The 23,008-nt window shown below is 38.6% G+C and overlaps 1 protein-coding gene across 1 annotated transcript; it reads left to right on the top strand.

Annotated features, from left to right (window-relative positions):
* Nucleotides 1-227: 227 nt before the first annotated feature.
* On the top strand, nucleotides 228-22,360 carry NAA50 (N-alpha-acetyltransferase 50, NatE catalytic subunit). Its single transcript, XM_079705410.1, has 5 exons — nucleotides 228-472; nucleotides 19,342-19,478; nucleotides 19,892-20,011; nucleotides 20,449-20,515; nucleotides 22,129-22,360. The coding sequence occupies exons 1-5, from the start codon at nucleotides 465-467 to the stop codon at nucleotides 22,304-22,306; spliced, it is 510 nt and encodes a 169-aa protein (XP_079561536.1). The 5' UTR covers nucleotides 228-464; the 3' UTR covers nucleotides 22,307-22,360.
* Nucleotides 22,361-23,008: the final 648 nt, after the last annotated feature.

Raw genomic sequence — 23,008 nt, forward strand, 5'->3', positions numbered from 1 at the left:
TGCGTCGTAAGATATGGGAGGAGGAAGATGACGCCAGAAGGCAGAGCCCAGTAGAAAGATGGAGGTCCTCAAGTGGAGGGGGAAGGGTACTCGGAGGCCTGCAGTGCGGCTGCGCGCCGGGCTGCCGACGCGCCGGCGCGCAGAGGGGGCGGGGTGAAAGGTCACAGCGCGGCGGCGGGTCTGGCTGGCGGCTGCGGTGGCGGAGGGCGGGAGGCGAGTGCCCCGTGTGCACGTGTGGAGAAGCGGCGGCACCAGCGCGGCGGCGGGAGGCACCCCCGCCCCCTCTGGAGACGCAGGGCCGCGCTCGACTCTCGCGGCCTCCGTCACCCCCTCACCTCCCTGCCGTAAGCGAGGAGGCCGGCTTGCGGGGTGGAGTGGCCCAAGCTGAGGGCGCGGAGAGCTCAGGGCGGCGACGACAACGGCGTTGATATCGGTGGTAACAACGGCCTCAGCAGGCGGGGAAGATGAAAGGGTGAGGAAGGGCAGCCGGGCAGGGCCCGACCGGAGGGGGAGAGGGGCTGCGAAGGAAGAGAGAGACTCCGGGCGAAGACCCGGCGGAGGGAGGTTTCTGGGCTTCTCTGCTCATGGAGGGGGCGGAGGCTCGGCTCCGGCTGTTGGCGGGCGAGACCCGGGGTACCTAGGGTTTGGGCCTGGAGGACGAGTGCGGGTTTAGTGCACACCAGCTGCTGAGTGGGGCGGCGGGGAAAAGCTATCGTGAGGCGCCTGGGGCCTCCTGCCCGGGAGCGGACGGCGGAGCCACCCCCGGCCCGCCCCTCCGAGTGAAGCGGTCTGGTTGTCCTCTTCAGATACCGGCTCGACACTGAGAACTGTGGTCTTTGACACCTTTCGGGCTTATTCACACTTGGAAACGGTGCAGAACCTTCTGGAGGGAGCAGGAATTGGAATAAAGAGCACGGAAAGGAGTATTAAGAGCTAGTGACTCAACTGGATTTGGGTTGGGTCAGAGCGGGTGGAGGAGGGGGAGAGAGCGTGAGCACTGAAGACTTGGGGTGCCAAAATGTTTAAGGAAGTATTGCTGATCAGTAGGTGGAGCTATTGCTCCAGCCGCTTACTGTTGCCCTTGTGCCGCTAGGGGGTCTGGGTGCCTAGTGAAGCTTTCTTCAGGGGTTTGGCAAAGTGAATATTCTTTCACAGGTTCCCTCTTGGACAAAGTTAGGGATTATTTTGGTTCGACTATTTCCATTTGGATAAGATGTCATCTTACTATTAAATTGCATACCGTTAAAGTATTAATTACCTAACACGGTGTTTTAACATATTGACGGAGTGAGCCGTTTTGAAGCTTGCCTTTACCCTCCTTAAAGAACGAAATGGAATCTTAATCAGTGTTAAAAGCTTTCCGAGGCGCTGAGTGTTTTCTACGATAGCAAGTCAATTAAAGAATTGTAACTGGGCCTCCCTGGTGGCGCAGTGGTTGAGAGTCCGCCTGCCGATGCAGGGGATACGGGTTCGTGCCCCGGTCTGGGAGGATCCCATATGCCGCGGAGCGGCTGGGCCCGTGAGCCATGGCCGCTGAGCCTGCGCATCCGGAGCCTGTGCTCCGCAACGGGAGAGACCACAACAGTGAGAGGCCCGCGTACCGCAAAAAAAAAAAAAAAGAATTGCAACTGTTTTGAGTTAGCGAAGCCTTTCAGACTGTTTAGCAACCCTTTTGAAGATGTAGAAGTCAGTGTTCGAAGTAATCTCATACTGCCTAAAACAAGGGTCTGTATATTACTTCGGTGTGTATATGTGTTTGAGGTCGCAGAAGAGGTCCAAGAAAGTTTAATTTGAAGGTCTGTAGCGTGATTCTTTACTCTGATTTTGCTTTAAATATTGAGAATCCACTGTAATGTTGAGTTGCGTGTTTTGTATCAAGTTTAGAAATCATGAAGAAATTTTCACAGTACCTGCATTAACTCACATCAAGTTCTAAAGAGCTCCAATCAGGATACTAATTGAGGGGTATTTGTAGTATGTGCTGCACTTGAATCATGATCTAGGAAGTTTGGCTGTTTTGTATATGATCCAGTATAACTTGGCGAGATTTATCTCTTTTTTCCTTGAGTATGGATGCTGTCTCTTACTTGTTTTTGTGTTCTCATTGGCCCTCAGTGCTTATTTGTCTTTGTTAAAGTAATAAAAATGAGGCTGAAGAGTTCTTGGTTTTGAGATTGTGCATGGATTTATAAAGGAGTGCCTCCAAGGAATTATTCTGGATGTTTAGATCCAAAATGTTTTGGTCTAGCTCAGTCTGCCTAGGATGTAATGCTCTTCCTGATACTAACTTGGCAATAGAAGTAATCTACCTTCAGTTAACCTACTCATGAGGCAATTATCTTTTTATTTAAAATGGTTTTTTTATATGTAACAAACTGATGGAGGCCAATCTCCAGAAATGAGTAACTGGTCAAATTTAGAGGAAATTATAGTTATTGAACCTGTACCTTATGCCAGCAACTATGCCTAAAATGTAGAGTTCTTAAGTCTAGTTCCTATCACCTCTTACTTACTATTGGGAGCTTAAGATCATGTTCTTAATGGTAAACTTTTAAGATGATTTCAGAGGAACTTCTAAGGTGAACTAACTCCCAGGTAAGATGGGACTGTAAAATTTTTTTCATTTGTTAGTCTTGCCCTTAAGGCACTGAACAAATGAAGACAGTGGATATTATTTAAAAGATTTTAAGGTTCTTGAGTTCAAAGATTTGTATCACCGTGTACAATGTAGTCAGTGTTATAGTCCTGACTCTTGGTTTATGAAGGCCTGTGAAAATGAAACAGTGGTCCTGATTATGTGGTTTTTGTACGAAATTTTATTTGCTAAGTGTTTTATTGTATATTGAGCTAATTGAACTGTAAGTTGAATACAAATATCTAAAATTGAAAACATGCAGAACTCCTCACCCTGAATCAGTCTACTGTTTCAATATTTTACATCGTTGCCTATATTGTCTATCATTTTGAAACTTTTAAAACTTAACTATTTTACCTGGCTTTTTCTTCATATTTTTACTTAGTTTTTTATTACTAGCAGTAGGACATTCCGTGGTATTGGCACGTATTTGCCTTTCCTCCATAGTAGATAAACTTCCAGTTGTTAATTACTGCATGCATTTATATGCATGGTTTAGAAATTTGAAGTATATTATGAGGTATTACTTCCCTTGTACTGAGGTTGCTTGCTTTTATGAACCAGGGACATTATAGGTTGAATTTGTGGATGGTAAGCTGATTATTTTTATCTGTTCCCCTCTAGGGAGGGCGATATTCAAGCAAGAAGGTATGCTATACACAGCCGTGACTGAAATGAGACGGCAGTGTAATTAGTCGATATAATAGAAAGTAAAACTGAATCCATTTGCCCTTCAATTGTAGCAAAGAGGTGTAAATTCTAATAAAGATGTCTTTAACTAGATGTGAACAAAGTAAAGATGACAGCAATAATATAGTATATAGAACAGTGTAGTTTCCTAATTGAAGTGTTAAAATATAAGATTCTGCAAGTAGAAATGAGTCTATGTTGAAGAACTCAGAAAATAATTGTTACCTCTGACAGTTTATGGACTGGGAAAGGGCACAGATAACTTTACTGAGGTGCTAGAGACATTCTGTATCTTTACCTTGGGTATTGGTTGCCGAGGTGTATACATATGTATAAAATCATTGAGCTGTAACAAGATTTGTGCTCTTTACCGAGTGTATCTTACACGTCAATAAAAGTTTTTCTTTTTAAGGTTTTATTGCAGGGAAAAACAAAAACAAAAAAAGAAAACCAGTAAGGCTGAAGTATATAGAATTCGGGAACTTTTGTAAAACTGCAATTCATACTCCTTGCTTCTGTGAAGCCAGTGATTTGTGGGATGTTGATTAAGTTACTGGATTTTAACAAATACTTTGTAATGTTCTCTTGCTTTGTTCAGATGAATTCATATAAAATATAACCTGTCTGTACCATAATTTTAAAAAATCAATATCCTAACTAATATAAAGGAGAATAAAAGGAAAGTAAACTGCAGTAAGATATCTATTTCATTATGCAGATGAGCAGGTGCAATAACACCATAAATCATCAGATCAGGTGTTTGCATCTATCTGTAAATATAATCAACTGTATAATTTAAAAAGTATATCTGCTACCAGTACAGATGTGTGCATTGGTGAGTAACGCTGTGTTGCCATCAGTGTTGTGATTTCTTCCCCAAATTGTGGACAGCTGTTGGTAAAGTTCTGAACAAAATGCACAATAATCAAGAACTGTGGGTTGGAAAAGATTTTTAAAAGGCACTCATAAAGCATTATCTTTCAAAGCCAGTGCTTTTGCCAGACCAAACTAATATCTATATTAAATTTCACTTTGCTAAATCCTCTCTTTTGGTCTGTAGAAATTCTTTTTTTTTTTTTTTAATTATTTATTTATTTATTTATTTATTTATTTATTTAGGCTGTGTTGGGTCTTCTTTTCTGTGCGTGGGCTTTCTCTAGTTGCAGCGAGCGGGGGTCACTCTTCATCGCGGTGCGCCGGCCTCTCACTGTCGCGGCCTCTCTTGTTGTGGAGCACAAGCTCCAGACACGCAGGCTCAGTAGTTGTGGCTCACGGGCCTAGTTACTCCGTGGCATGTGGGATCTTCCCAGACCAGGGCTCGAACCCGTGTCCCCTGCATTGGCAGGCAGATTCTCAACCACTGTGCCACCAGGGAAGCCCTGTAGAAATTCTTTTGACTCCTGATTTTCTCTTCTAGGTATTAGCTATGGCTTCCAGCTTTGTGCCATCTGGAAAGATACACCTTCTCAATTATTTAAATGGCTGTCCTTTTTTCTTTTTTTAAAAGTGCAGCCTACAGAAACCGTTAGAATACCAGTACTAATCAATAGAAACATCCTTCGCATCATAGAAATGAGAATTGTATGATTATAGTTTAATAACTACAAAATTGTATAATTGTGCTATCACAGAACACTCCTTTCTCTTGAGCTGTTCTCTTCCATCATCTGCTGTTTACATTCATTCAGTGCAGAACGTTAGTCCTGTCTTGTCTAGTACAGTAGTGACTAGCTATGGTTGGCTGTGGAGCAGTTGAAATGTGTCTTGTGTTACTGAGGAGCTGAGTTAAAATGTCAGTTGTTGGACAATTCTTATGTTTCGAACAACTTGGGTATGTGAATCCACTGTAAATTTTATGAAATATAAGTACAGATAAAACATTTCCAAGGAAAATTACCATCTGAATTGAGACGTGCCGTAAGTGTAATGTGCACTGGATTTAAAGACTTAGTATGAAAAAAAGATTTTTTTAAAAGGTCATTAATTTTATTTTGATTACATGTTGCAATGATTTCAGCTGTTTCTTTTTGGCTTGTTAGTGTAGATATTAAGGGGAAAAAGTGTTTTTTTAACAGGGATTTGAACCCTGGACCTAGAAATTTTTAAATTACATATGTGACTCGAATTATATTTCTGTTGGACTGTGCTGTGCTAGACCCTGAAAAAAACAAAATTGTCTAAAATATGATTTCTTCCCTTAGGATCTAGTTCCTGGATGGTAAATGTTTCAAATGTGGGACAACACATAGTGTGTGGCTGTTTATACCTCTGTGGTAACCACTCCTGGTTTTCAATTAAGATATTATAATCCAGTCATATCCTCTGGGTAAATGAAGGGGTAATTGGAAGTATGTATTTGCCTTGCCTGAGCTAGTACAACCTGTATTCTACCTCTGTCATTGCTGAAGCTGTTCTTAAGGGAAAACCTTGTTTCCCAAGTTCAGACTTCTCCTCTCAGTCTTCGGTAGAGCAGAATGCTTCCTTGTATAACTACTGGACACACATCCTTAATTATTTCTTTTGGATAATTCACTAGAGGAGAATTTTTTGGATCAGAAAGTACTGCCATTTTTAAAGCTCCGATATTTGTTGCCAACTGACCTCCAGAAAGATAGTAACAATTTATACTGCCAGCAGTGTATGAGAGTGCCCTTCTCTTCTTCAAGGGCTGGTGGAGAAAGGGAGGAGCACTTGCAGAAACTTAAAGGAAAATGGAGGAAGACATTGTGGCTGCCATTTCAGTGATGGGTGGTGTAAATTACCTTTGTCTGCGATGAGTGGCATACATTGAGCATTTCTAAAATGATAGAAATAACTAATAGTTTCTTGACAAGTTGGTTTTGAGGACATATACACATATACCCTTAATTCTAATTTTACTTTGCTGATTAGGTGATAAATGGCCTTTCTTTCTTCCTTTCTTGTTGATTACTTGGTGTGGAGTTGGACATTTCCCACTTTTACTGGCCATTTGTATGCATTTTAAATATTTCTTATTTCTCCTTCCAGAAAACTAAGATATATTTAAGGAAATATTTGGATGCCCCCCAACCCCCAGAATGTAGAGTTTGTTATTTGTAGCATAATTTATCTTCAAAAAGGAGGCTTACTATAATGCAAAAGGCATTTGGACAAAAAGCAACCACATTTTATAGTTCAGTGTGCCACCAATAATAGTTAGCAGTAGTAGGGACACTGACTAATAAGTTTCTTGGCTTCTGGGCCCTCATTTCTTTGTCTCTTTTGCAGCTTGTGGGATCTTTAGTTCCCCAACCAGGGATTGAACCCAGGCCCCGGCAGTGAAATCACTGAGTCCTAACCACTGGACCACCAGGAATTCCCTCATTTCTTTGTCTTTAAAGAGAACAGCTTGAACCTGAATAGGAAAGGCCAAAGGTTTGAGTTCTTGTGCCAGTTCTAATCTGTTGATAGTATCTTATCAGTATTATATTTAGTCTGTTGATAGCTTTGATGAGTTCTCAGACTGTGGGGAAAACAAGTGATGTCATTGATTATTAATGGCACGTGTGTTGCATGTTTGCCATTCCTGGTCTCTGTCAGCTCTAGCTTTCTATGATACCAAGAAACAAAACTTTGGAATCATATTTGAATTGTTCTCTTTTAAGCTGCACTCTTCATTTTGCTCTTGTGTCTGCTTTTTGGGACCTGCTCTCCCATCCTTTCCCCATGCCACTATTACCTTTTATGGAGGAGGCACTGTTAAGGCAATGTGCCAGGCAATAGTCTCATTTAATCCTCACAGTAGCTCTAAGATAGTATCCATAGTCTACTAATGTATCTATAAATATGGTATAAAACAAATATAGAGGTGGGCCAAGAAGGGAAGAAAGCTTGTTGGGTGGTGGGGTTTTTGAGTAGTTTTATATGGCCAAAAAACAATGGGGGGTTGTTGGGGAGAAGGCTAGGCCAGTGGCCACAGCTAGGTGATGAAGGGCTACTTGAATTTTATTTGGTAGATTATGCACAACTTTTTTGAAACATTTTATGAAGAGAAGTAAAGTGGTCAGATTTGTGTTTTAGAAGGATTATTCTGACTGCATTGTGATGGCTTTGTCTCCTTGGCTCTAGTCTTATTCCCCTTTATTAGGCTATTAAAATATGTGTTGAAATGAGGGGTTGAAATGATGGCCTGAACCATGCTGCTCAGAGAAAGGGTATAGGAACAGGTTATAAAGTTAGTTGGGAGGCAGAATTACCAGGGATTAAACTGGGATGTTAGAGTACATCTAAAGCTCAGTGTCTCTGTATTGGATGAATGACGGAGCTGTTCGTAAAGGTAGAGAACAGATTTCCTATGGAGAACGATGAGTTCAGTTTTTGATGTGTTGAATTTGTGATTCCTGTAGAGATAGCCAGTAAGCCGTTGGAAATATGTGCTTGAATTCAGAGATTTGTAAGTAAAAACATCAGTGTTTAGGTAGTAGTAGGGGAAGAGCCGTAGCTGGGAAGGGGCTCTCCTAATTGAACATATAACGATGGAAAAATTTTTCAAAGGATGATTTTATTCTTTTTTAGGTTATAACCTTGAGTATATTGTGTCCCTGTGTGTGTTTAGCATTTCTAGTACCCAACCAAATAATTACTGAGATTTTTACACACCTGATACTTGCAGTCACACAGCTTGGAGGACTGATTCACCCACCACTGCTTTTTTGATACTACTAAACCTCTAGAACAGTGACTCTGAACCAGCGGTACACCTCCCACCCCACTCCGGACATCTGATAATGTCTGGAGACATTTTTAGTTGTCACAGTGGGGTGGGATGGTTACTGACATCTAGTGGGTAAGGCTAGCAATGCTGCTAAACATCCCAAGGTGCTCTGGGAAACCCCTCACAAAAAAATTATCAAGCCCTAAATATCAGTAGTACCAAGATTGAGAAACTGCTCTAAAATCTAGATGAGATGAAAGAGAGCTCATCAGTTTTACTAAGGTCCTAGAGATTCTTAGATTTACTAAAAGTAATTTAGCAATCCTTGAAATAGTTGAGGTTCTGCCCTAAGTCTTGTAGTTCAGTAGAAGAGGTAAGGTTCGAAAACAGACGCTTATAGCAGTGCAGAAGTTCTGTGCCTTGGAAGAGTACAACTAATATAGTTCAAATGAGGTGGAAATCTCAGCAGGATGACAGGTTAAGGCCTCATGAGCAGTTAGTATTTAAGCTGTGCTTTGATAAGTGCTGAATGGGCTTACTTTTAGGTTGAAAGAATTTATACTTTAGAGGAATCACTCTTTCATGTAATTTACTTGAAGGCAAGAGTTTAGAACCAGATTGCTGCTAGCTAAGAAAAAATTATCTCTAAGCCCCTTGAAATTTTTAATCAAAGGACCATGGGCATACTTTGATCCTTGCTAAAAGACTTAAATTTTATACAAAAGTCCTTTATCAGTACACCTTAGATAAATGTTGGGTATTTCTCTCTCTCTCTTAACCTTGAGAAGTAAAGATGACTCCTTTGAGGGAAGTCATATGGTGTGGCTAATCTTGCACTATAATGGAATTCGTAGACATAAGCCTGATTCTGGCTTTATTGATAATTGACTGTATACTACAGGCACATCTGTCTCTGGGCTTCAGTTCTATCTGCAAAATGAAGGGGAAGAGAGCCAGTGGTTCTAAGGTCCCTTCCAGATCAAACACTCTCCATAAGAAGTGACCAGACAGTTAAAATTTTGTGCCAGGGTGCACTTAAATACCCATCTAAAGTATAAAGGCTTTAAGCTTTCTCTGTACATCATTTCCTCTTTTTGCTATGTAACTTTAGCAGTCAGACTTTGCACAAGAAAGACCCACTTTTGTGTAGTCGTATCTCCATCTTGTGGCCTTTCAGAATATTGCCACTAAATTTTGTTTTTGTAATTATGGCCATAATTGACATTACCCTTAAAAGCCAGAAACATTTGAATGCTTATTATCTGATGTTGCTGTACTAAATAGTTTTCCCATTTTATCATACCACTTGTTTTTTAAGCCAAGGGTAAAGGTTTCCTACTACCATATTCTAAGTGCAAAGATTATCTGAGATTTGACTGAGTAACAGGCTAATCTTGTGGTGCTACTCTCTAAAACTAGGAGGCAAGTAGATGTGTTTTCCAGATCTAAGGACTTGGTTCACATTTCTGTGGATGCTTGTGCTGTATGAGTCTGTCCCCCCCCTTAGATCTTAGTCTCAAAACTTTGTTATGAAGATGCGTTAGAGTTTGTTATGGATTTGAAAAACAAGAAAAAATAACATGTCACGTGAATTTACTTGAGCTAAGAGAATAATTTAGTTACTTTAATAACTACTGTCTTCAGTTTTTTAGTTAGCGTTGTGAACTCTAGTGCCAACAGGAACCTAGGACCTGGACCAAGCAGATAAGGTAAATGAGTAAAACAAGAAACGTAGGCTTTATGTAAAATCTTCTGATTTAAGTATTAGCAACCAAGTTAATTTGGAAAAACAAAAAATTGTTGAGTCAAGTAGATGTGGCCACATAGCTGATTTGACTTTTAGGCCAGGAATTTGGGGCTTATCTACAGAACAGAGGTCTTGAACCAATAAATGAAAAATAGTCTATATTGTTAAATTATACTGAAATCTTACCTGAAGTAAGCATTCAGTGTAGTGATTTTAAAAACCCAGCTTTCAGAGTTAGGCTGATTTGAGTTTGAGTCACAGTTCCTCAATAACAGTTATGTCACATACATTAAAGCTATAGTGTAACATACTGTACTGCTTGCATAAGGGAAATGATTGACATTTTATGGGGAAATGATTAACATTTTATGGAAACCCACTCTGATCATATAGTGTATTTTTTTGCAGTGGTCTATTCCACTTCCCTGTGCCTGTCTTTAGTCTCTATTTCCCTTACCAGACTCCTTGGATTTAGAAATTTACACACATGCAGTAGGAAGTTTCTTGATTAAAGTGGGTGTTTAATTTGTATGGTTAAAAGAACAAGCTTTGTTACAGAAGTAAAGATTCCAAGGTAGGATGTGGGAATTTGAATTTGTAACCGGCAGAATGATTCTGGTGTATAGCCAGGTTTGGAACCCAATCTTGGATTTTACGACACTGCTTCTCCAGATTTATCCCTACTCTCTTGAACATTGTTTCTCAGACATCTTTATGGACTCCTACTCTTTTACTTCTGAAATGAGATTATCACTTCACACCACTAGAATACCTATAAACAGAAAGGCAGTAAAAAGTATTGGTGAGGATGTGGAGAAACTGGAACCCTAAAACATAGCTAATGGAAATGTAAATGGTCTGGCCACTTAGGGAAACAGTTGAGCAACATGTTAGTTTTCCCCTACTACTGTAACAAATTACTACAAATTTAGTGGCTTAAACAACACAAATGTATCATCTTTGTTCTTGAGACCGAAAGTCTGAAAGGGGTTTCACTCTGTTAAAATCAAGATGATGGTAGGTATAGTGACTCCTGTCTATCTGAAATTTTAGCATGTGACCTTATTTAGAAATAGGGTCTTTGCAAATGTAATTAAGATGAGGTCATACTCAATTGGGGTGGACCCTAAATGACTAATGTCCTTATAAAAGAAGAGAGCATACATACACACAGAAGACCATGTGAAGATAGAGGCAGACATTAGAGTTATGCTGCCACAAGCCAAGAAACACCTGAGGCCACCAGAAGCTGGCAAAGGCAAGGAAAGATTCTGCTCCAGAGCCTAGAGGGCATGGCCCTGCCGACATTCTGATTTTGGACTTCCAGCCTCCAGTACTTCGAGAGAATACATTTCTGTTGTTTTAAGCCACTGAGTTTGTGGTAATTTGTTAAGGCAGCTCTGGGAAACTGATACAACAGGACTGTGCTTCTTCTAGAGGCTCAAGATGATAATATGTTTCCTTGCCTTTTCAGCTTCTAAGACCACTTGCATTCCTTGGTTCATGAGCCTTCATCTTCAAAGCCAGCAGCATAGCATCTTTAAGTCTCTCGTGTCTGTGCTCTTAATCACATCTTCTCTGACTCGTAAGGACCTGTGTGATTACAGGGGGCCCACCCAGATAATCCTGGTTAATTTTCCCATCTCAGGGTCTTACATCTGCAAAGTCCTTTTTTCATGTAAAATAACATATTAAAGGTTCCTGAGATTAGAACATGGACAGCCTCTGGGGGCCATTATTCTGCCTACCACAGGCAGTTTCTTTAAAAAGTAAAACATGTACCCCAGTGTTCATTGCAGCACTATTTATAATAGCCAGGACATGGAAACAACTTAAATGTCCAATGACAGATGAATGGAAAAGAAGATGTGGTACATATATACAATGGAATATTACTCAGCCATAAAAAGGAATGAAATGGGGTCATTTCTAGAGATGTGGATGGACCTAGAGTCTGTCATACAGAGTGAAGTAAGCCAGAAAAAGAAAAATGTCATATATTAACACATATATGTGGAATCTAGAAAAATGGTGCAGATGAACCTATTTGCAGGGCAGGAATAGAGACGTAGACATAGAGGACAGACATGTGGACACGGGGCAGGGGAGAGGAGGGTGGGATGAAAGTGAAACATATTTCCCACTTCTAGGTATCTACCAGAAAAAAACTAAAGCCTATGTCTGCACACATACTTGTATGCAATAATCGTAGCAGCATTGTTTATAATAACCAGGAAGTAAATACAGTTAAAATGCCCATCAAGTGGTAAATGGATAAACAAAATGTGGTATATTCACACAATGGAGTACTGTTCCACTACTGACACAAATTGCAATATGGATGAACCTCAAAAACATTATGCTGTGTGAAGGAAGTCTAGTCCAAAAGATCACATTTATTGTATGAAATGTTCAGAAATGGCAAGTCTTTAGAAAGAAGGTAGATTTAGTGGCTGGCTTGGAGTAGGTAAGGGGATTTATCTCAGCTGTGCACAAGGGATTTTGGGGGTGTGATGTGAGTACTCTAAAGCTTAATTGAGGTGATGATTTCACAACCCTATAAATAGTTTAAAACCATTGAGTTGTACACTTAAAATAGGTGAATTTTATAGTATGTCAATAATACCTCAAGAGGGCTGTTTAAGATAAAAATAAATGAGAGGGATGTAAGGGGATGAGGCTCATACACCTAAATGTAATAAAACTTCTAGAAGAAAACAAAAATCTAAATGTTAGTGGCATTGGGTTAGGCAAAGATTTGTTAGATATTACCCTGAAAAGCATGATCCACAAAAGAAATTCATCAAAATGTATAACTTCTGCTGTGTGAAAAACACTGTTAAGAAAATGAAAAAAGCCACAGACCGGGAGAAATCCTCTGCAACATACATAACTCGCAAAGGATATGTATTCATAGTAACTTAAATCTCAATAATTGGAACCCAGGATTTTTTTAAGAGCAAAAGATTTCAACAGCACCTTTACCAACAAAGATAATATGGGTAGCAAAGAAGTACATGAAAAGATGTTCACCATTATTTAGGGATATGTAAATTAGAACTGCAGTGCAATGTCAGTACACATCTATTAGAATGGCATAAATTTTAAAAGTTGATAGTGCCAAACACTGGTTTGGATGCAGAACACCTGAAACTCTTGTACACTTAACTAATGATCCAGTATCCTCTCTCCTACGTATTTATTCAAGGGAAAGAAAAACTTATGTTCACACAAGAACCTGTACAGAAATTGTTTGTGGCAGCTTTATTCATAATCTCCAAAAACTGGAAACACCCAAATGCCCTTCAACAAAAGTATAAACCATGGTACATCCATACAATGGAGTACTACTCAGCAATAGCAAGGAATGAAGTTGATACAGTAGTGTGGTGAATCTCAAAGGCATTGTGCTGAATGAAAGAAGCCAAGAAAATGGGAATGTATTGTGTGATTCCATTTATGTGGTATTCTTGAAAAGGCAAAACTATGGGAAACAGAAAACATTAATGGTTCCCTGGGAGTGGTGGTAGAGCTGAACTACAAAGGGTCATGTGGGAGACTTTTGGGGTGATAGAACCATTGTGTTTCTTGATAATTGTGGTCGTTAGGTGACTATACGTATTTGTCAAAACTCAGAACTATATGCCTGAAGTTAGTTTTATATAGGGAATTCCTTGGCGGTCCAGTGGTTAGGACTTGGTGCTTTCGCTGCTGTGGGCCTGGGTTCGATCCCTGGGTAGGGAACTAAGATCCCACAAGCCATGCAGCCAAAAAAAAAAAAAGGAATTAAAAAAAAGTTTATGTGAACTTTTAAGTTTTTTTTGTTTTGTTTTAGCTAAGAAAAATTTTTTTTCCCTAAGAAATTAAATTGACCCCCAAAAAAGGCTGGAAAATAAAGGAGCAACTAATAGTTGATACAAATTAGAAAATTGCAAGCTGGTGGACTTGAATACACTATGACAATGATTATATTAAATCTGAACAGACTGAATACTCTGATTACCAAATTAAAGGAACAAGACTCTTATGCATTTGCTGTTTATAAAAAGACACTTTAAATATAAGGCCACAGAAGTTCAAAGTAAAGGGTGGTAGAAGATACACCATGCAACATTGATTAGAAGAAAACAGTGTGTCTATATTGATAAAGTAGATTTTAAGTCAAGGAATATTACAACAAAGAGGGACATTTCAAAATGATAAAAGGATCAATTCATCAACTCATAACAGTCCCAAATATTTATGCTGTTAATAACATAAGTTGAAAATACAGAAGCAAGCATTGACAGAACTGAAGAGCAAGAAGAAACACTTCCAAACTTTCTTTGAGGCCAACAAACCTTATTGATAAGAAAACCTATCAAGAATATTATAAGGGGAAAAAAGGGTGTGTCAGAGTAAGACTTCCTGACATATCGTTTGAACACACCTAAAGGAGGTGAGAGTACACTTGCAGCCAAGAATGGAAAGGCCACCAACTGAGATAGGGAAAGCTACAGGTGAAGCACATTTTGTGGGGAAGATCAGATAGCTAGTTTTGGATATGTTTAATTTGAGCTGTCTACTAGAGATGCTTTGGCATTTAGGAGTGATTTCTAGGCTAGAGACAGAAATTTGGGAGTTGGCAGCATTAAATCCATAAGATTATATATAGATTGAGGTCACCTAGAGAATGTAGAGAAGACAATGAAGTACCATCTTGATGTGCAAGGCCCTCCTCTCCAACCCCGGCTTCCACATTTACACAAAGCATACTTTGTTTTACCATAGCAAACTGCCTGTGGTTTGGGAAATACATGAATGTAAACTCCTTTGCATTCCAGGTGTTAGCACATAGGTGTTGAAATATTTATTGAAATAGAACTGATTTATGCTTTGAATAGGCAACTATTATGTTCATAAGAACTATAGAAAATTTTAGATTCACGATGGAATTCTTAAAATATTATTTAATTTTCTAATCAAGTTCTTTTAACTTCTAAAAGCTTTTTGGTTGTTTACAGTCAAATGATGTTCTAATTTACTTGATATTTCTACATAACTCTATGTTTATGCCTTTGGTACTATGCGTTCTTTACTGAATTATATTTACAAGTTGATGATATTACTCTGATATATTTAGAATATCCACATCTTAGAATAATTTGGAGCTAAGTGATCAGGATTACAGAAGTGTTCCATTTCAATCAGACATATCATGTTCAGGAGAGTTAAACTGTATCTGAAGGTGAATTTTGCTGACAAAGTTATATTTAATAGACATTTTAAAATTCTGTTTCTAGCATATGCTGACAGTCTGGTAATAATAAAAATTGATTATAAACAGCAAGGTCCTACTGTATAGCACAGGGAACTATATGCAGTCTCCTGGGATAAACCATAATGGAAAAGAATATTAAACAAAGAATGCATATATATGTATAAAACGGAGTCACTTTGCTGTACAGCAGAGATTGGCACAATATTGTAAATCAACTGTACTTCAATTTAAAAAAATCAAACTTGATTAATTTCTTTCTTAAATAGCTACCGAACCATACTCACAGTATTCTAATTCAGTTTTAAAACTTGTCAGTATAGGGCCTCCCTGGTGGCGCAGTGGTTGAGAGTCCGCCTGCCGATGCAGGGGATACGGGTTCGTGCCCCGGTCTGGGAGGATCCCATATGCCGCGGAGCGGCTGGGCCCGTGAGCCATGGCCGCTGAGCCTGCGCGTCTGGAGCCTGTGCTCCGCAACGGGAGAGGCCACAACAGTGGGAGGCCCGCATACCGCAAAAAAAAAAAAAAAAAAAAAACTTGTCAGTATATATGTGCATAGAAGAATATTGGAAGACTGTATATGTCTAACTCGTTTCTGTGGTGTTGGGTTTGTTTTTGTTTTGTTTTGTTTTTAATCAAGACACGTTTTTTTTAATTAGGCATGGAAAGTTTAAGCTGCTTATTCCCTAATGATTCAATATTATATTCTGTATTTAGTCTTGATCTGCCCACCCTAATGGAATTTTTTTTAGTAGTTACCTTTTATTAGTTTCAGTCTACCACACTGCACCATGACCACCTTTTCCTTCTGTATGAAGTCATGAAATACCTGGTTATTATCCTTTTAAAACTTATACATATACTTGAAGCATGGTAATTACCTAGAAATTATTCTTAAACTCTTAAAAACTCAAGTTATTTCACTTATTATCTAGAAGCTTAACTTCCTAAATTCTGAAGTTTTTCTTTATTGTTGTTTACTATTAGATTTCATAATGTAATTTTTCAATCACTATTAAAATACAGAGACTGGCTTTTAAGTGCAGTGGAGTAATTTTTTTTTTTTTCCATGTGGCATGTGGGATCTTAGTTCCCCAACCAGGGATCAATCCCGTGCCCCCTACAGTGGAAGCGAGGAGTCCTAACCACTGGACCGCCAGGGAATTCCCCTGGATTAATTTTTAAATGGTGTGTTCTAAGTATAATCAATATAATAAGCTATCTTATATTTAAAATAAATTACAGCACCCAATCTGTGGTACAATACTAAAGAGTAGCATTAGGCTGAGTGAAATAAGCCAGATAGAGAAAGACAAATACTGCATAGTATTACTTGTATGTGGAATCTTAAAAAAAAAAAAAAAAAAAAAAGTTAAGCTCATAGAAACAGAGAGTAGAAAAGTGGTTTCCAGGTGGGGAAGATAGGGAAAGGTTGGTTAAAGGGTACAAACTTTCAGCTATAAGGTGAATAAGTTTGGAGAATCTAAAGTATAACATATTTGATAACACCATATCATATAATTTAAATTTGCTAAGAGAGTAGAACTTAAATGTTCTTACCAAAGGAAAAAAAAAAGGTAGGTGATGGATGTATTGATTAAGTGGGAGGAATCCTTTTTACAAAAAAAAGAAGAAGAGACTGTGCAGGTAAGATGTGATCCCTGTATTTTAAGGTGAAATGTCATTTACCTCAGCCTTAAAGAAGAGAAAGCCAGGGTGTGCTTTAATGAAAAGGGAAGTTTTTCTGTGAATGAGATGTAACCTAGTAAAGAAGACATGACTCAGTACTTCCCTGGTGGCGCAGTGGTTAAGAATCCGTCTGCTGATGCAGGGGACACAGGTTTGATCCCTGGTCCAGGAAGATCCCACATGCCATGGAGTAACTAAGCCCATGCACCGCAACTACTGAGCCCACGTGCCACCACTACAGAAGCCCTCGCGCCTTGAGCCTGTGCACCTCAACAAGAGAAGCCACCGCAGTGAGAAAGCTGCACACTGCGAAGCCTGTGCACAGCAACAAAGAGTAGCCCCCGCTCGTGGCAACTAGAGAAAGCCCACGCGCAGCAACCAAGAGCCAATGCAGCCAAAGATAAATACAAATTAAATAAATAAATTTTTTTAAAAAAGAGACATGAGTCATGAAGGGAATTCATTTTAGTCAAATACTTGGGAAGAAGGCCATATTTACTTCGTATTTACTCATGTGGCTAGAAATTGAAAGAGAATATAACAAATCTATATATTTTTTACTAAGATGCCTGCATCTTAAAATTTTTTGTGGCTGCTAAGAAACTCAGTGTGCTTACATTTTAAGAAGACATGCAAGATATACACAAGGGTGGTCGGTCACAATAATGAATAATGAAAAGCAGTAGCATACAAATGAAATAATTGAGGCAGGAAGGCTAAAGTTCCAAATGAATATAATGGTCTGTAATCAGGTTTTTTTGTTCTTTTAAGAACTGTAATACATTCTGGAGGTTTCTGATTATCTTATTAACATTTCAGAGAATATTGTTATAAAAATTACCCACAAACCACACATTGTTTGAATGTGCTTTTAAACATTTTTCTGTATGTTAACAAAAGTTGGAGATACATATATATATCCCCAGGAAACAATATATCAATGTCTTTCTAATATAAATGTATCATGCTTTATTTAATTAACCAGTCCCCTAATGGTGGACACTCAGATTTTTTTCTTTTCCTTTTTTTTTTAACCATTATAAAAGTGTGATGATTAGCTTTCTTGTTTAGTCATTTCTGTAACAGAGAGCTTTCAAAACCTCTGTGCATATGATGTAAATGGTTAATTAGGGTGCATTGTTTGTATTTTCCTGCTATTGACTAATGCAGTTGTGATGTGGAACTAGCACCTAGTGGTAGGACATATGTCATTTTCTAGCTGCTTGGTTGGCATCAGATTGTTTTATTTTTTAACTCATTTTTAGTTTGATTTGACAATTTTTTTTATAAGATACTATTTTTTTAATTTATATTTTGGCTGCGTTGGGTCTTTGTTGCTGCGCCCAGGTTTTCTCTAGTTGCGGCTAGCGGGGACTTCTGTTCGTTGCAATGTGCGGGCTTCTTATTGTGCTGGCTTCTCTTGTTGCGGAGCACAGGTTCTAGGTACGCGGGCTTCAGTAGCTGTGGCGCGTGGGCTCAATAGTTGTGGCGCCTGGTGGGATCTTCCCCGGACCAGGGATTGAACCTGTGTCCCCTGCAGTGGCAGGCGGATGACATTGTTTTCTTTAAATGTTTTTATGACCCACTGTTAAGATTTTTTTTTAATTTTTTAAAACTTTTTATTTTATATTGGAGTTTAGTTGATTAACAATGTTGTGTTAGTTTCAGGTGTGTTAAGGTTTTTAAGAAGGCAAATAGTGTATATAAGCAACTCTACAAATGATAGTGCTGGTGATAATTCAGGTTTGTCTTGTCACTTTTGATCAACCTTTAGCATGTGGTGGTGAGATTGATTTGAGTGCTTAAAAATTTGTTGACAGCTCTGTAGGCAAATCAACTTCATTACCATGAGTGAAACTTTTTAGTGGTTATCCCTTTTCTGGTGGAACCGATTGTTTTGGTTAAGTATGGTTACTCAGCAATGCTACTGTTGTGTTCTTGATAAGTAGTTTTCAAGCTGGGGTTTGTTTTGTTTGTTTGGTTGGTTTTGTTTTGTTTCTGAAATGTAGATTCCCATGTTCCATTTCCAGAGACTCTGCTTCTGAAGGGGGTGGGGGTGGGGCGTCCAGGAATCTCGATTTGGTCGCCACCCCCTGTGACTCTGGTGTATGTGGTTCCTGTGTCCAGTGACCAGAATACACGTGATTCTTGCATATTTTGATTATTTTCTTAGAATAAATTCCTAGAGTGGGAATACTTTGACAAAGGAGATGTACTTTTTAGGCTTTTTAGTACATAGTTGTAGATTGTCTTCCAGAGATATTGTATCTGTTTACATCCCTGCCAGCAGAGTATAAATATCTTACTTGCCACCCCTTTGCCAATTAGGTATCATCAGTCTTTTTGATCAGTAATAGATGTCTTTAAATTTTTCTGAAAATTTCAACATTTATATGTGGATTATTATTATTATTGTTTACTGTATTTGTCTCTAAATGTATACAATTGTATGAAAGCTAGGAGTTGGAACCTGGATGGAATGACTGGCAAAATCTGCTTATAAATGGTGATCTTCATAGGAGTGTAAGGTTACTGTGAAAGGGTTGGATTTATCAGTCATGTAAAAAAGACTTGGTACCCTTTTAATATGTCCATCTTAACAAATGAAGCTAATTATATTTTATTGAGTACATTTTGGTTTGTTCCAGTAGCCGGATCGAGCTGGGAGATGTGACACCACACAATATTAAGCAGTTGAAGAGATTAAACCAGGTGATCTTTCCAGTCAGCTACAATGACAAGTTCTATAAGGATGTGCTGGAGGTTGGCGAGCTAGCAAAACTTGGTATGATATGGTTTTTCTTCTTCCCTTCATTTGTTTATTCATGTTCTTGACCTCTAGTTTTTAATATCAGGGCAAAAAAAGAGTTAACTGATTTAATCTCCTTGTTTTACAAGTGAGGAAATGGGGGTGATCCAGGTTCTGAGAAAAATCAAGATAAAATAAAATACTTGAATTTCAAAAGGAAATGCTAAATATCTTTTCTTATTTAGGCTGTGTCTGTGTTTTCACATACTTAAGAGGGGTCTTAAATTCTTAAGGTATAGGATATTTTTGAGGTTATTGATACGCAGAGTACCTGATAAAATTTAATTAATGCTAATAACAATTTAGTTGTTGTACAAGGGGAGGGAAAGATTCAGTAAAATGTGTTATTCTGTCTGCTAAACTTTCTATCTTTATATTTTCCGTGGCAGCCTATTTCAATGATATTGCAGTAGGTGCAGTATGCTGTAGGGTGGATCATTCACAGAATCAGAAGAGACTTTACATCATGACACTAGGATGTCTGGCACCATACCGAAGGCTAGGAATAGGTAAAATTATTTGTGGTTTTTGGTTTTGTTTTTTTCTTTAAAGAAGCATAAATACATTGGTACTGTTCCTGACCCCACTAAGGCAATATTTCTTCTAGGAATACTGGGAAAGGGTTACTGAATTATATAAAGTAAGGTGGAAAAGAACTATTTTATATGTCAATTGAACATAATTCAGTTGAAAGCCCTATATATAAATAGATTTGTTACTGATACCCCTTTTGCTTTTTCTGTTTTCCTTCTTCCTGGAAGGGCTGTATATAAAGATTGCTTGTCTGCTAGCAGTTTTAAACACAGTAGGTAGTGTAGAGAGAAAAAAATTGTGGAAAATCAGGATGTCTGGTGTTTACCTCAAATTCTGTTAGGACTCAGTAAGATGTTTAGTTTAAAGATTGATTTTTATGAGATTACTTATTTGTTGTTTGTCTTGTTAATAGGAACTAAAATGTTAAATCATGTCTTAAACATCTGTGAAAAAGATGGCACTTTTGACAACATCTATCTGTAAGTAAAGTCATATTTAATGATCTTATCTAAAGAATTTACTAAATTGGCAATAGAAATCTTTACTAGAAAATTTAAAATCTGGTCACTTATTGTCTTTGGGAAATACCATGGAAGTGGTAGTTATGAAGTTTGTTTTAATAATAGATAAGGAACCTGTGACACAACATTCTTGTTTTGCTTTATTACATTGGGGTGGGAGCTCCAAAGTCACATATGTGAAACCAAGATTAAAACTCAAATCTTCAGAATTTAAGAAATTAAATACCATTAATATTACTTTTATCATGCCATCTGTTTGCACTCTGAGTTTTGTTCAAGGCTCTCAGTGACATGCTCATTAGTAGTAGAATATAATCATCAAAATCAGAGAGTACCTAGCTGATTTATACTTGAATCTTAGTAAAGCTAAGGTGGCAACTATGAATTCTTTTTCTTTTTTTTTTTCATTGAAGTATAGTTGATTTACAATGCTGTGCCAATCTCTGCTGTACAGCAAAGTGACTTATACACATACATACATTCTTTTTTTTTTTTTTTTCTTTTTTTTTTTGCGGTATGCAGGCCTCTCACGGTTGTGGCCTCTCCCGTTGCAGAGCACAGGCTCCAGACGCGCAGGCTCAGCGGCCATGGCTCACGGGCCCAGCCACTCCACGGCATGCGGGATCCTCCCTGACCGGGGCACGAACCCGTGTCCCCTGCATCAGCAGGCGGACTCTCTACCACTGCGCCACCAGGGAAGCCCCCATACGTTCTTTTTAAATACTCTTTTCCATTATAGTTTATCCCAGGAGATTGAATATAGTTCCCTATGTGGATTCTTTATAATACAGATATTGAGATTATTCTCATTTTCACTTTGGCATTGGGAGAGATTAAATTATATAATGCTGTTTTGAGGAGTAATTGAGAAAGCACAAATTATTTTCAAAAGCTAACATGCTTTTTATCAGTCAGAAAGATATATTCAGGCATTTGAGACCCTAGGTTTTGTTTGTTTATTTTTTAATGTGTTACTATGGTCTTTGAATCATCCCTATAGTTACTTATGCACTTTTAATTACAGGAACCTTTTCTCCTCTTGAAATAAAAAATGTTAATGATACTTTAACCTTTGTTGATTTTAAAAATAAACGCTGTTCCTGTATCTCCTAATCTCAGCTAGCTGTCTTCCAAATGTTAGATTAAGAGTTAGGTTAGAGGGCTTCCCTGGTGGCGCAGTGTTTGAGAGTCCGCCTGCCGATGCAGGGGACACGGGTTCGTGCCCCGGTCCGGGAAGATCCCACATGCCACGGAGCGGCTGGGCCCGTGAGCCATGGCCGCTGAGCCTGTGCGTCTGGAGCCTGTGCTCCGCAATGGGAGAGGCCACAACAGTGAGAGGCCCGTGTACCGCAAAAAAAAAAAAAAAAAAGAGTTAGTTTAGAAGTATAAATTTGTCATCAAAAGTTTCTCTGAAATGAATACCTAATCTTTGTTGATAACTAGTAACTGTAAAGAGAGTCTAACAAATGTCTGCAGTATTCCAGCTCCAACCAATAGCTATCTGTGGAGGACACATAAAAGCTGATGGAATCTTAATTTTTTTTTTTTTCCGATACCCTCTTGTATCTCAGGCATGTCCAGATCAGCAATGAGTCTGCAATTGACTTCTACAGAAAGTTTGGCTTTGAGATTATTGAGACAAAGAAGAACTACTATAAGAGGATAGAGCCCGCTGATGCTCATGTGCTGCAGAAAAACCTCAAAGTCCCTTCTGGCCAGAACGCAGATGTGCAAAAGACAGACAACTGAACAAATTACAGATGAACTTTCTTGCACTTGCTTGTCGCCAAATAAAAGAGAGGCCCATTGATTCCCCCTCCCTTTTCTTTTAAACCTTTCCCCCTTCCTTGTTCTTGTGTTTCCTCCTTTCAAAACTTCCTTCCCTTTCCTCTAAAAGTTTTAAACTTTTAAGGACTTATTAATCATGTTTGGATTGTTTTAGTTTTCTTATTTTTGTGAGGTGGTTTGATTGTAGGAAGGAGAAGGTATAGATCTGTTTAGTTTCACAGTTAAGATATATGGTCCCAAAAACTTGAGTGTCAATTTCATTTTTTTTTTAATGTCCTGCTTTCACATTGAAGGGCAGAGCCTACAAAATATTGTATATTTCAAAGGACAAGAAGCAGCAGCAGCAATATCTTGTTCTCTGACTCATAGACAAGTTTAGTGTGTTTGTGGTACTTTGGGGTTTTCAAGATTTTGTGGGATGCTAATCCCTATACATTGCCTTCACTCCACCTTTTGTCCTTCTGAGTATTATCTCAGGAGTTGGACCATTGTTATCCTTGTAAGAAATACTAAGTTTATTTTGTTCTGTTAAGCAGTTATTTCTTCCTTCCTCGCTGGTGGCTGACGGTGGTTGGGACAGTCTGAGTAGGTAGTATTATACTTTGGTCTCAGCATTTGAGTTAAACTGCATTTTGCTAATGAGTGGGCTGGTTGTTAGCAGGT

This window comes from Hyperoodon ampullatus (assembly GCF_949752795.1).
Source record: "Hyperoodon ampullatus genome assembly, chromosome: 5".
NCBI classification, from domain to species: domain Eukaryota; kingdom Metazoa; phylum Chordata; class Mammalia; order Artiodactyla; family Ziphiidae; genus Hyperoodon; species Hyperoodon ampullatus.

Coding starts and splice junctions, on each gene's coding strand:
- NAA50 (XM_079705410.1), top strand. Junction 19,479..19,891: donor TGGCGAGCTAGCAAAACTTG/GTATGATATGGT, acceptor TTTCCGTGGCAG/CCTATTTCAATGATATTGCA. Junction 20,012..20,448: donor ATACCGAAGGCTAGGAATAG/GTAAAATTATTT, acceptor TCTTGTTAATAG/GAACTAAAATGTTAAATCAT.